General features: G+C 36.3%; 1 protein-coding gene across 3 annotated transcripts in view; it reads left to right on the top strand.

The window, feature by feature from the left end:
* The window catches only part of MBD5 (methyl-CpG binding domain protein 5), a 438611-nt gene that overhangs the window by 418173 nt on the left and 6484 nt on the right, over nucleotides 1-13954 (top strand). For all 3 annotated transcript variants that reach the window (XM_072613160.1, XM_072613158.1, XM_072613159.1), the window contains exon 14: nucleotides 4860-4933. In XM_072613160.1, coding sequence (XP_072469261.1) covers nucleotides 4860-4933 — 74 coding nt within the window. The remainder of the gene's footprint in view (nucleotides 1-4859; nucleotides 4934-13954) is intronic.

Here is a 13954-nt window from a genome sequence, read left to right as displayed (position 1 = left end):
CTTAGAGAATTGTCTCAGGTACTGAAAGGTTGAGTCTTGCCTATAGTCATACTTAGGTTTGTTCAAAGCAGTACTTGTACCCTTCTATGTCTCTCTGACTCAGTGGTTGCTGTTGTGCTGCACTGACATTTATTAAGAATCACTCAGACTCTATCTGCTGTTATCCCTATTCATTTTCCTATCAGGCTCTCATATAATTGAAGCACCATGTAGATGCTAGCTATTATTATTTCCTGATAACCTACAAAAAAGAATAAGGGAACTATATTCATGAGCTTTCCAAATACCACTAAATAGAGCAAATATGTTTTAATAATTAAAATGGTTCGTTGATGCCCGAAGGGCATTTCAACTACTCTCTTAGTACTTCTCCGTGTTTTCAAATTAGACATTGTAGTCTCGGATCTGTCTAAGGGAGGATGCCGGTCTTCTTTGTTTGCTCCCCAGCACTGCGTTATGAACATTACATTTTAATGTTAAATGTAGTAGAATCATTGTTTTCCTGCATGTTGAGCTTTTAGGATTCGCCATATTTCCTAGGCAATAGGATTTTAAAGTATCACTTTATCATGTTTTACTACTAGAGTGTATTTATTGTACCACAAAATCCATACCCTGCTAATGTCAAATTTGTGATTCTATGTAAATAACATTGTCTCATCATAATTAAAGCCCAGTAGTGAAGTAGGTTTTCTGCCCTATTTTTAGCCCATTCAGAATAACTTATGTTGACAACATAGAGAGTATAATCTAAGAACTCAACTAACTTCATCCATGGACTGGGTCTCTTTTAAAATTGCAACAGAAATGTGAAGTGTGAAAGTTGTAGAATGAAGTAATGGTTCAGAATTATGATTTATAGAACACTGCTGCTATGTCTTGATTGCTGATAATAATTTCTTTATTACCATATCTGTGTTGAAAGATAGTATCTTCTTGGTGTATGTGTAGAAAAAATATATTTATATCTGTTTATGTATATATAATGTATTTTTTCCCTAACTGCCATCAAGTAATCTCTGAATTCAAAGACTAAGCAGACTCTTTGAAGTAATATTGCGTCAACTAGCAGTGAAAGCCTAGTTTTCCTAAAATTTGAACATCACTTCATTTTAAGTGGCAGTAGTCACAATATAAGTACTCTGTTAACAGGATCTCCTTGAAGAGGAGAGAAGCAAGGAAAAAGACTAGGTGAAAAGTTTAGATTTCATCATCAAGGGTAATAGCAAAATGAAAAAGAAAAGAAAATTGAGAAAAGATAGAAAAGATTTTAAAAGTAAAAGGTAAGAGCACAAAACCTGATAAAGAAAGACTAGAAGACACGCTGTACTGAGCCGAAGAGTTAGCACAAATTGACAGTCATTTTCTGAGGAAGATCAAAAAGGAAATGAAGGCGCATCACTGTCTGCATGGTTGGTGTTACTCAGAACAAAATGATGAAAGCATATATATATATATAATATATATGTATATAATTTATTCATGTATACAAACAAATGGAATCAAATGTTTGAGGCAAATGCATAATTTTATTAGATAGTTATTTACCAGTCTTTAATCTTTAGGAAGATGAATTGAGTAATTTCATTTATTTTTAAAGGGTTAGCATGAGATTTTTCTTTGTCACAGTAAGATTAGATTTAAACTAGTGTCATAAAAGGTAAAGTTTGCAGTTAGAGCTGCCGCTGCAGTTGTGTAGTTATTTGTAAGTATCAAATACAAAATACCAGAATTAACAATGCTGGCTCAAATTGTAAAAGTTTGAATTAGTTAAGTTATTTTAGGTGGACACGGTTAATGTATGCTAGTTCTCTGCCTTGTTTCACCCCTAGCCTTAAGCACTGGATGGGCATTGCCTCAATCAAACTGAGATCTCTTAAAGACTTTAGCTTAAAAAGGCCAAGGTCTCCCACTGCATCCCAGGGCAAGTTCCAGTCCTCCTGATTGATACCTCACCACTGGACCCAGATAGCTCCGGAGGAGAAAGTGAGGCTGGTGACTACACAACTCTCCCTCACTTAAATCCAATTCACTTGCAAGTCATAGCATCACCTCCCTGATGTCACGGTCCTCTTTGACAACGAAGGGCAAACAACACAAGCTCATATTATTTTTTCCCATTTAAACCCTGTAAGCAAACATAAAGTCGCATATAAATGGCAGATATTTGAATACCCCCCTCAAAAAAGATTCATGTTCTTTTCAGAAGAAAATGAAAAATTAGTCTTTCCTGGATATTTAATCATTGTAATTAAGAGACTGAGGTGAAAAGCTGAACTGGGGAGGTAGGGTTTGTGACAGGGAAGGACAGAAAGAGATGAACTAGGCCTGTAAATACTGCCCAAAAGGTTAAGAAGTGTTGAGGCAAGCTCACTGACCACTGCCTTCTAAAACGTTCTCAGGACTAATGTAGAGTCACATGGAATAAAGAAAGGGGTATAGGGCACACATAGGACTACTGGCATTGGCTAACAATGATTATAGGAAAATCTGGTTTTGTGAGGTCATTGATAAGAAAGGAGAGTTTCTGCTGTCACCACCTGGAACTGAGGAGTTACTTCTAATTAATTGTTCATAGGTAACAACAATTTGATTAGTTGCCTAATACCTGCTCTTCTAGTTAAAGTTTTGTGAAAATATTTGGTTCCTAAAAGTTTTGTTTGTTAAACTTTGACTACTTAATGTTACATTGATGTGTTTAACATAAAAAAAAAAACTTTATATACTGGGATAAGGAATTTTTAAAAAGTGATGTTCAGGGTTTCTTTTAAATATCACAATTTGTTGGGGTTTTTTTTAAATACATACCTGTATTTTCCCTTTTCTGAGTTCAGTTAATTAACCATCTTTAGAAACTTTTTCATGTGTATTAAACTTTTCCCATGTAAAAGTACAGTTTTTAAAACTTTATCTTTTGCAATCCAGTTAAAAGATAAGGTATCTTTAAAAAATGATACTTCATAGTATTTATCTCCTAGCATGAAAAGATACAGTTATTTCAGAAGTGAGACTTAGTTTGTATTCTTTTTAGATTCAAGGAACTGCAGCATTATTGGTGCAATTCCTTCTAACAAATTAAATGTTGCCATCAGATTCATTATGACCTTTAAACAAAATATTCATTATGACAATGTGTAAAAATTTGGATATAAATCAAGAAATTGTGATCAGGAATGTAGTGTTCAGAAGATCACCCCAAAAATAGTTCAAAAGCTATATAGATAGATTTTGATTTGTACGATGTAGTTTTATCATTAATCAAAAACTTTAGAAAATGAACTCAAATAAATGATTACCCTTCACCACTGTAAAATATAGAATGGCATAGTTCACTTCAGCAATTTCATCCCTGCATATTCTTTAAATTTAAAGTTTAATACGATTACTTTCATTTACTGTTACTTGTATTGCTTCAAAGAACTGAGTAGATCAGTTCCCTTTTTTATGCTATATTCTCCAGTACTACCAATACATCCTAAAGCATTTATTGTAATCAAAAACAGAAGTTGTTACAGGTACACACATGCACACAGACATGCCCCTTGAAGGCAGGGACTGTTTTGTTTAGATCCCTCACACCTAGAATATTGCTTGTATGTCGTTGATGCTTAATAATTATTTGTATAGTTAAATTTGTTGGCATAAACATCTGTATCCTAGTTATACCATGGTTGTGTCATTTGTACAAGGCAACACTTCCTTTTATTCTAAAAGAAGGTTAGAGCTGAAGAAAAAACCATCAGACTCATCTAATGCAAGCCTTTATTTTATAAACAACCAAGCTCTAATTTTTCAGTGAATTGTCTTTGGTTACACAGATTTCTCATTGTTCTCAATGTTTCTGCTTCCTTATTCTTTCTCTCCTTCTTTCCTAATCTACTGCTTTGAGTCTGTCATGGAATAGTAAACCAGATAAGCACATTTATTGGAATGGCACCTAAAATAAGAGTAAAATAGATTTTGTGAGTCAAATGCATGCACTTGAGTACATGGACTTTCTGACTCCAAATTGAACTACTTCCTTCCTGAATCCTATCCAGGTGCCAAATAGTTCCATATTCAGAAGCAATGACATGTGAGAATAGAACATTTTAAATTCCAACCAATAAGATAATCTATTTGCTGAAGATTTTGCTGTCATTTCAGACTGAGGGACTCTGTTTGAGAACTACCATTTTAGAAGAAGCACTAGAGCCATCCATTATAATCTCCTAAAAGTCTAAAACCTCTCCTTAACTGTCTCATTATATCTGTTTTTAACAGATCATTTAAGGAGCTGTGGCAGTTTTCAGTATCTTGTCTTGTGGGTCATTTAAAAAACTAAAAGATATTTGTCATAACCGATTTCCTGTTCATTTATTCCTTACCAAGTTGATGGGAAACCAAATTGAGGCCAACAGCCTACAGAAATGCTATTAATAAGTAAAAACTCACCATATGTAATGTTGTCTATACTTTGTCCCAATTTATCAGTAATGTAGATTGCCAACTAGATTTTGAACTCCTTGAGGATATGTTCCATGTCTTTGTATCCCTGGGGCCTTCTGTTTGTTATTGACCAAAGAGAAAAGCAAATGGGAGAAGACAAGAGGGAACTCTGCTTGGCATCATTTGATGAATTACAGGTTTTCCCCTCAAACTTATTATTTTCTAAGTGTTACGGTTTGCATTTGTTCTTTCATTTCAGTCATTGTTCATAGTTGGAGTCACTGAAGCAAGAATATCTGGTTTGAATGCTACCAGTAGTGTTTTACAGTGTCCTGTGGGTGAAAGACCTGCATGTTCAGCAGAAAAGTAAAAGTAGTGCTTAATAATTGCAGATCTAGGTAATGTGGTTTGGTCTTCATACATTCACTTAGGTGGAACCTGAGAAGTTGAAGACGCTAACAGAAGGTTTAGAAGCCTACAGTCGAGCCCGGAAAAGGAACAGAAAGTAAGCATAATTTTTTCCACTTTTCAAAAATATAATTTGCCGGTCCTTTTCCAAATAGATAATGAAATGCCACCAAGTTTATCAGTGTTATAACATGCATGTATTTATTAGTCATCTTTCAAGAATGTCAGGTAGGTATAGGCAAATATCATTAGCCATTAAATCTGTTATCTTCTCATCCTTACAATTTGTGCTCTTAATTATGTGGGGTTTTTTAAATTTTCTTCCAATTAGCTAGTGGGAAAAGAAAAGATTTATATGTAAATGTAAATTGTAATGTAAATTAACAAGTCTTTATATGTTGGCAGGTTAAGTTCCCCAAAATAGAAGGTATAGAGCTATAAACAAACTTGGAGGCTAGTGAGTCACAATTGTATCAGTAAACATTTGTGGGTTTTACATGGTTTAATGTTTTAATAACTTTACCTTCATGGCATTATTATTATTATTATTAATAGTGGCAGAAATGATTGAAGAAAGATGAATCTAAAATGTTTTCTGGACATTTATGTCCTGCGTTAATTATTGCCGGAGAGGTAGAATGCTTGGGGCACAGTGGTAATCGAGTTTTGGGGATTGTGTATCTATTCTGACCTAAGATTAATTTTAAGAACAGAGTGTCATAAACAAGTGCTTGACATAGTAGATAGAGCCCTGGACTTGGAAGCAAGAAGACCTAAGTTCACACCCTGCTTCAGACATTTCCTGGCTGTGTAACGATGGACGAATCACGGCCTCTCTCACCTCAGTTTCATCATCTGTAAAGTGGAGATAATCATAGTACCTACTTCACAGAGTTGTCATGAGGACCAAATGAGATAATGTATATAAATATCTTTACAAAATTGAAGGTACCATATAAATGTTACTGTTTTTATTATGATTATGATGATGACTAATTTTGATATTGCCTGACTAGTTTTGTAAAACACAGTTGGCATACCTCATTGGTTTTTATTATAAGCAAACACCAAAAAATAACCCAGTGCATTCACATTCAGCTGTGATAACTGTTCCACACACAGACCAATTTTCCAAAAGCATACACATTGCATAACCCTACTGTCATGATTCTGAAATGTTAACAGAGTAGGTTCATCAGATTTTCCTAAATGGATGTTTAGTGTCTGGAAATTCATGTTCCATGTAAAGTCCATGCTCCATTCCTACTGCTACCACCCTGGAAAAGTCTGGTCCTTTTTCTGACAGAATCCTTTCAGTACCATATAGCTAAGTCTTATACTGCTGCTTCCTCCCCACCCGTCAGCAACACTTGGACCATACCTGCAGGCTTGTCAGTGTCTCCTCCTTCTGCACCACCCTGCCCAGGGTGGTCTTCCTGAAAGCTCTTGCCCTCCTCAGGCCTGTTGCATCTACTTCTACCTTGGTATCCCCTCTAATTAGGGCTCCTGCCATGCCAAAAATATTCTTTTTTTCCATTTTCTGATTAAACCCTGGTATGTTCAAGGTCTCAGACTGAAGTTATGGTTGTCAGACTCCACTGGGGTCCCAATGGTGATTCCTCTGAACTTCTCCACAACTTTAGAAAGGGAAGATGCTCCCATAGTGATATAATGGCCTGATGCCATGGAAAGATCACAAAATTTAGACTCAGTGAACATGGATCCAGATCCTGGCTCTGCCACTTACTGTCTTTTTGACTTTAGGAAAATTACTTCACGTATCTGTGCCTCAGTTTCCTCACTGTAAATTTAGGATCTTGGTTTATATGGCTGGCCTCTTGAGATCTCTTCCAGCACAAGATCTGTGAAATTGGGAACCTTCTGGCTCTAAATTTATGGTCTTATGAACTAGTCAGTTTTTGCTGATTATCTTTAAAGGAACACCAATGATAGAAAAAATTACAGCTGGTTCTGTAGAGATTTGGAAAACTCCATTGCCCCTAATATGGGCAGACTCTGAGGAAAGTGTCTGAAGGCAGAATTTTTAGCAGTAAGAAGACCTGGAGCCAGACAACCACCTCAAGATTTTCCCCGGCCTATGAAGCACTAGGATGTATTCTAGACCTTAATTAGTTCCATATAGATGGAGGCTCTTTAATACCTATGAGCTAGTTCAAAGCTTGGAGACTAGTTCCCCAGGATGGTGGCATGGTTAGTCAATAAGCATTTATTAAGCACTTTCTATTTTTAGGTACTCTGCTAAGCACAAAAGACTCCAAGAGGTAAAAAAAAAGTCTCTGCCATTAAGAAGCTTTCATTTAATGGGGGAAACAACAGTAAATGACTAGGTACATACAGAGCAAATAGAAGGTAGTCTAAGAAGGAAAAACCCTCCCTAGCACCTGGGGAGACTGGGAAGAGCCTCTGGCAGAAAGTAGGATTTGAGCTAATTCTTATAGGAAGCTGGAAGGAAACTAAGAGGCAGAAGAGAAAAGGGTGAACAGTCCAGATATGGTGGCGATCCAGGACAACATCACAGACGCTAGAGATGATGTGTCATAGGGTGAACAAGCTAGTGTAGCTGAATTGAGCTCATGAAGAGGAATAAAATATGAAAAAGACTGGGTGGAGGTGAAGGGCGTAGGGAGGAAGGGCTTATGTTATGAAAGCTTACATTATGAAGAGCTTTAGATGCTAAACAGAAGACTTTGTATCTGATCCTGTAGGTAACTGACACTGAAGTTCATTTGAGTTTGGGGTATCCAGTGATGATGTAGCCAGAGCTTCACTTCAGAAAAATCACTTTCTCAACTAAATGGAGGCTGAATTAGAGCAGAAAGAGACTTGAAGCAGGAGAACCAATTAGAAGATTATTGTAATAGTCCAGTGAAAAAATGGTGAGGGTTTGAACTAGGAGGGAGAGATGGGAGCAAAGGAAACTCAGACAGAGCAGGCAGACAGGTAGGAGGAGAACCAGGAGGAAGCATCCTCCTAAGAACCTAGATAGGAGAAGGTACCCAGAGGGAGAGACTGAAGTGCCATAGAGATCAAGAAGTATAAAGATTGAGAAAGAACCATTAGGTTTGGTATTTAAGATGTAACAGTGACCATCCTGGCCCCCAGAACTCAGAAGCTAGCTGGGTTACATTTCATCTTTTCCCCAGGATTTTCCAGTGCCATAGAGGAAGTTAGAGTGTCTAGACTTTCTTCCACTGTTTCCAACACCCATCAATGCTGTTCCTCCAGTCATAGGAGGGTCCCTGTACCGCATTTCTGTTTAATCACTTAATAGATTAACTTGAACAGGAATTTTGCTAAAAATGAATAGTAGAAACAAATATACAAACCTACCCTTTCCCCCTCTAAGTAGGAAAATGGAATTAGAATTAGGCTCTCAGCCTAGTGTCTGTTTCAGTTAGCACAATCTCAAGTGCTAGGCTTGACTCCTAGGCATCCTGGCTCCTCAGAGCTTCCCTGATGTGCTAGCTGCGACATCCAGTCTGGAATTCTGGCTCCAAGATTACCAGGTTCAGTGGGGATTTTATCTCCCTAAACCTAGAGCTGAAAAGTACATGCAGTACAAACAAAACAAAAAATGAGTCCACTTCTCAGTAAAAGAGAGTAGGGAAAGGTAACCTTTCATCTTTTACCAGTTCAGTAAATTGTGGCCACGCTGTGAATGAACTCAGATCTTTACCTTTTCTAGATGCCACAGGAAAAAGAGTGAGTGTCCCAGCCTGATAGTTTTAAAAGATGTAACTTGTTCTAAGTTCCACCCATGTGGTAAGAGAGTTAAGAGTATCTTCTCCCTAGAAACACATTCTTGGCATTTCACAGGGTGGCTGCCTCTATTTGTGGGTGATCTAGCTATGTTTAAAGCAAAGCTGGTTACAAAGAGATCATTGGTAACTTCTGAGAGGACAGTTTTAGTTGAATGAGATTGATAACCAGATTACAAAGGGTGTTGAACTGAAGTGAGAAGAAAGGAAGTAGAGGCATTGAGGCTTTTTCAGTGGGATTGATCATGAAAAGAAAAAGAGATATAGACTAGCTAGTGGGGATGATAGGATACAGTGACAAGTTTTTAAGGAATGGGAATACATGAGGATCTTCAACACTTTTTACCCAAGGGGAATGTTTTAGAAATTATGAGTTTAGGACACTAAGGCATACCCCTTATCCTGGATAGGATATCTACTTAAAAAGGATAAACGGCAGATCACTTGGTAGCTTCAGTGCAATCCTTTCCCATTATATCAAATATTTCAAAAGATTTCAAGTAGGTTATTTTTATGGGCCACATATAGGTTGGTTGTGAAATAGACTTCATAAAGTCATGAAAAACATGTAATTTGGTTGGTTACCTACTGAATTCTGACTAAAGTGGCATTTTCTATGCAGAGCTGATAAAAATGGGAAATCCTGAGAAATTAATATAATAGTTGGATGAAAAAGAGAAAATTGTAAAACATCTGTAACACAGTTTTATGAAAAGATATTAATTATAGAATATATATCAAACAAATGTTTTCATGTAAAAACTGCTTGTGATATCTTCGGTATTTCACTGCAGGATAGGTTGTCTAATGTACTAACTTGAACAGTCCAAGAAAATAGTTGATAATACAGGAATGAAATAAATACTTGCAGGTAATCCTGAATTTACACACACACACACACACACACACACACACACACACACACACGAGTGTTTCTCTTACTGATATATACATATCTAGTATGTGTTTCTCTTCCTGATTATGTAAATGGTAGTACCGAGAAAGAAGAAATTTTCTCATGAAATTGTAGATATTCAGTAAACATGAAGTAGGGTAAAGAGGTGTCCCAGAGCAGTAAAATGTAAAACAAATGCATTTGTCTTGATGTTCTGGTATATGATATACCTGTAGTTTCCTCAGAATGTCATTTAACCTTATCAAAGTAAAGCATTACAGATTTTTAAAACTTTGTAAACTTAAGCCCATGAGATTACAATATATCCATTATTAACTAATATATACATATATTTCCATCTCTTAGTCATAATAAATTCCTTTTATACATTAATTCATTTTTTAATAAAAAATTAAAATAAGTAATTTTTATTTCCTTTTTTAAATTTTCTACCTCTTTAAGATATTATAAGTAGTCATCTTTTAATTTGCAAAATAAATCTATTATCCAGATTTCTCATTAAGAATGTGGATATTTAATGAGTTAAATAGTTAATTTCCCAATTAGTTAACCATTCACTCTTTTCTTCAACTCATATAAGTTTATACTTAGGAAGTATTTTAGAATCAGAGAGTCATGGATTTTGTAACTGAAAGTGACTTTTTAGATTATTTAATCTAATCCCTCAATTTTATAGATGGGAAAACTGAGTCCCTGAGAAGTAATTTGCCCAAAATCTGACAGCTAAGTTGTGCCTGAAGTTATATTAGAAACCAGGTCTTCTGAGGTCTTTTACTCAAGAAAGAAGCACCATTTGAAATCAGAGAAGTTCGGTGCATAGACAAGCTTCACTAAAACTAAATGTGTAACTTTGAATAAGTCACTTTACCTCTTAAGGCCTCAGTTTCCTCATCTATAAAATGAAAGCAGCAGATTTGGATGATCTCTCTGTGACTGCCAGTTCACTGTTTTTCCCACTAGGCTGTCCTGCTTCTGTTTGTAGCCAAAATCCAGTATTGGCAAAAACCAAGTACTAACAGTGAGCTAGATTATGGTTTCATTGCAAAATCAACAACTGGTAATTCAGAATATAAAATTTGTTTAGATGTGCCTACTTTCCCTGATGAATCCAGTCAACAGCCCAGGGTTCCTCCTAATCAAATTCCACTTGTGTTTATTTAGTTCTACATGAAGTAGTCATTGAGATTCTAAAGTCATTTGGTATGAAGCAGTATGTAATTTCTCTCCTCACTCCTTGCTCCTAATACAATTCACAGATCTATACCTGATTTCTTTATTAGCAGAGATAAGAATGTGGCACAGCATATGCAATGAGAATGAAAGATGGCAATTATCTCTATTAATAATTAGAAACATGATTATATGAAAATGCCTAATGGTTAATCAAGTAGGTTTTAGAGTGTCCATTAGTAAAAAATATTTGTTATTAAATGTCAGCAGGAAACAGAAAATAGCAGAAGACACTCTCCAGGGAGGCCCTCTGGGTTTCAGAGCTGAATTTTTTTACTAATCCTTTATTTCATATGCCCATAATTCTTATTCTGAATTCTCTAATGACTGTACCTTTCCATAGCCTGACCTGTTAGTGTAAAAATAGCCTCTGCCACTTTGACAAGAAATCCTTTTTTTATCTCTGAATTTCTTGATTTTCGTGAGTATGAGTCCTTTCTCTGAGCCCACATTTTCTTCTCCTTCTGCTCGCTATTTAACTTTTTAAAGAATAAAATATTGTTTTTAAGTTTTCAATTCATTGTTGTCACCCCATCTCCACCCAAGCATTACAGCCAGTGGTACTGCTAGAATCTTTGATTACACTGTAATGGAAATGCCCTTGAATTCCAGCATATTTCACAATCCCTTTTTTGTTCTTGTTATTTCTAAAAGTAACGTGTATTTAAATATCCTCTTTGTGCATTCTGACATTGGCTTTGATTAGCTGGCACAACAATCTTTATTCACAGACAAGTAAAGAAAATACACAAACAAAATAATACAAAGAAATTTCAAGAAGTAGAGAGTGATGACAACAGGGAGAATTAGGAAAGGCCTTAGGTATTTTAGGGGATGCCTGAACAGTCTTCTGAAGGACAGTAAGGGTTTTGTAATCCACAGGTGAGACTGAAGAGCATTTCAAACATGGGAGTCATCTCCTCTGCTGCAGAGGCATGGAATGCCCCTGTGTAGAGGGAACAACCAGCAGGATAGTTTGATTAACAGTGCGTTAAAAGGAGTACTATGAACTATAACTGGACAGACAAGCAGTAGCCAGATTGTGGAGGACTTTAAGTGGTAGGCCCAGAGTTGTTACTTTATCCTAGAAGCAATAGGGAACCTTGAAGTTTGGTTTATGGTTTGTTTTTTTAATAGGGAGGTGACATGGTCATATTGGTATTTTACAAATACCAGTTTTATAGCTATATAAAAATAGACCAGAGAGGGAACCACAAGGGTTGCTCCCCTAGATTTTGTTTCTTATTGCCTTTGAGCCTGCCTTAAGCCCAGCATCTTTATTTGCCTCTCCCAATGTGCTCCATCCTTCCACTCAGTTGCAGCTTTTTTTCTCCTGATTTCATCTTTAGCAAAAAATGTTGAGATTAATACAATTCAGTTTCTCCAGTAGTGTATTCACTCAGTGGTCATTGGACAGGGGTCTTACATTTACAGAACCAACAACTTTATGTTTAAAGACAATCTAAAAATTCTCAGCATCATCCTTTGCTCCTTTTTTTTTTTTTTTTTTTTTTTTTTTTTTTTGCCCATCTGCTTTCATCAGTGTAAAAATATAAGGAAGCTAAAGGAGACCATGGGCCATTTTTTATTTTTGCTTGCTTCATGTGTTGTAGTGCCACAGAAATTAATCATCTGGTGGCCAACCTACTGGTAATAATCCTTTATGTACTCAGCTAGTCTGGTCCTTGGAAAATAAATGGAGTCTGTATCACGAACATATTCAACATCTTTCCAGCATGATAGAACCTGTGCCAAAGCTCATGTATCACTCCCCAGAAGTCCACAGACATTTCCGCACCACAAGGAGGCACCAGAGGAGGACTGTTAGACAATAAAAGTCAGAGCTGACTGATTTCAGGCTTTAAAGTTTATGATGTATTTTACATGCATTATCTCCTTTGATCCTTATGCTGCCAAATACTACAGGCATCATTGTCTTCATTTTACAAACAAGAAAGCTTAGGAGGTTGAGCTCTTCTCACCCATGACTACATCCCCAGGAAGCATCATAAGTGAGACTCCAGCCCAGCTCCCCTCCCACCACTTATCTAATGCTCTTTTCACCCTACTGCTTGGGGCCAATATTAGCAAAACATCTGCAGAAAAACCAAACATATGAACCTTTTCCTACTTCACATAAAAGATTTTGATTTATATTCTGTTGTTTTATTGTATGACAGATAGACTTAACTTTTGTTTGAGATCTAGATCTAATTAGCAATCTGTTCCTTTTCTCTTTATATCTGACAGCATAGTCTCCTTTGATCTTTCACAGAATCACAGAATTGCATTTGGAAGGGAATTTATAAGCTACCCAGGCCAACCATTTGGGCAAAGAGCCTTTCCTTGTAACTTAACTGCTATAGGCTGTTCATTCCTTGGTACCTGTGTTATGCACATATTTGGCCATCAATGGCTACGAATAATGGTAGTGGTCCATGAGATTCTATACCAGAGTAAATTTGTACTTTAACCAAGTTCATCATAGCCCAAGTGACTCCTTAATTTAATGTCAATGGCATTCTTTGATTTTTCAGCAGGGAAAAAAGTCAACTACCAAAAATTAAAAGAAATAATCCCTTATAATTTGTTAACCTGGCATATCACTATCTACCTATCGCTATCCATTCTAGCTCTACATCTGTAATCTTAATTATGAAGACATTGGACAGTCTCTCATAATACCTTTCTGAACAAGATAGTATATTTTTTTTAATAAGGTCAGACCAACCTGCCCCCAAAATAAGAAAAACATGACCTTTAAAAAAGAATTTAAAACTAAGGAAAATGAGGCTTGATGTATAGGAAACAAAGTTGAGGTGGAGAACGGGGAGAGAGGTCAGCTCTTTCCTCCCCTGTGGGGCATTCTTTGCCTCCATGTCCTGCCTTATACCTTTATATTTATCTTTGTCTCCTCCTCTCCCCAACAGAACATAAACTCATTGAGGGAAGAGACTTTCATTTTTGTCTATACTTCTAGTGCCTAGCATAGTGCCTTTCACAAAGCAGGCATTTAGTAAATGTTTGTTGAATCACTTAGTTGAATTGTTGAATGGACATTTTGGGTATAGTGGAAAGGGCATAGAAATTTGGAGTTAAAGAGTTAAGTACAATTCTCTGTTCTTAACTTTACTAATCACTTACTGTGTGATCTTGGGCAAGTCACACAACCTCTTCCGACCTCATCTGAAAG

This window comes from Notamacropus eugenii, chromosome 5 (assembly GCF_028372415.1).
Source record: "Notamacropus eugenii isolate mMacEug1 chromosome 5, mMacEug1.pri_v2, whole genome shotgun sequence".
NCBI classification, from domain to species: domain Eukaryota; kingdom Metazoa; phylum Chordata; class Mammalia; order Diprotodontia; family Macropodidae; genus Notamacropus; species Notamacropus eugenii.
This window is presented reverse-complemented; position numbering and strand designations above follow the sequence as displayed.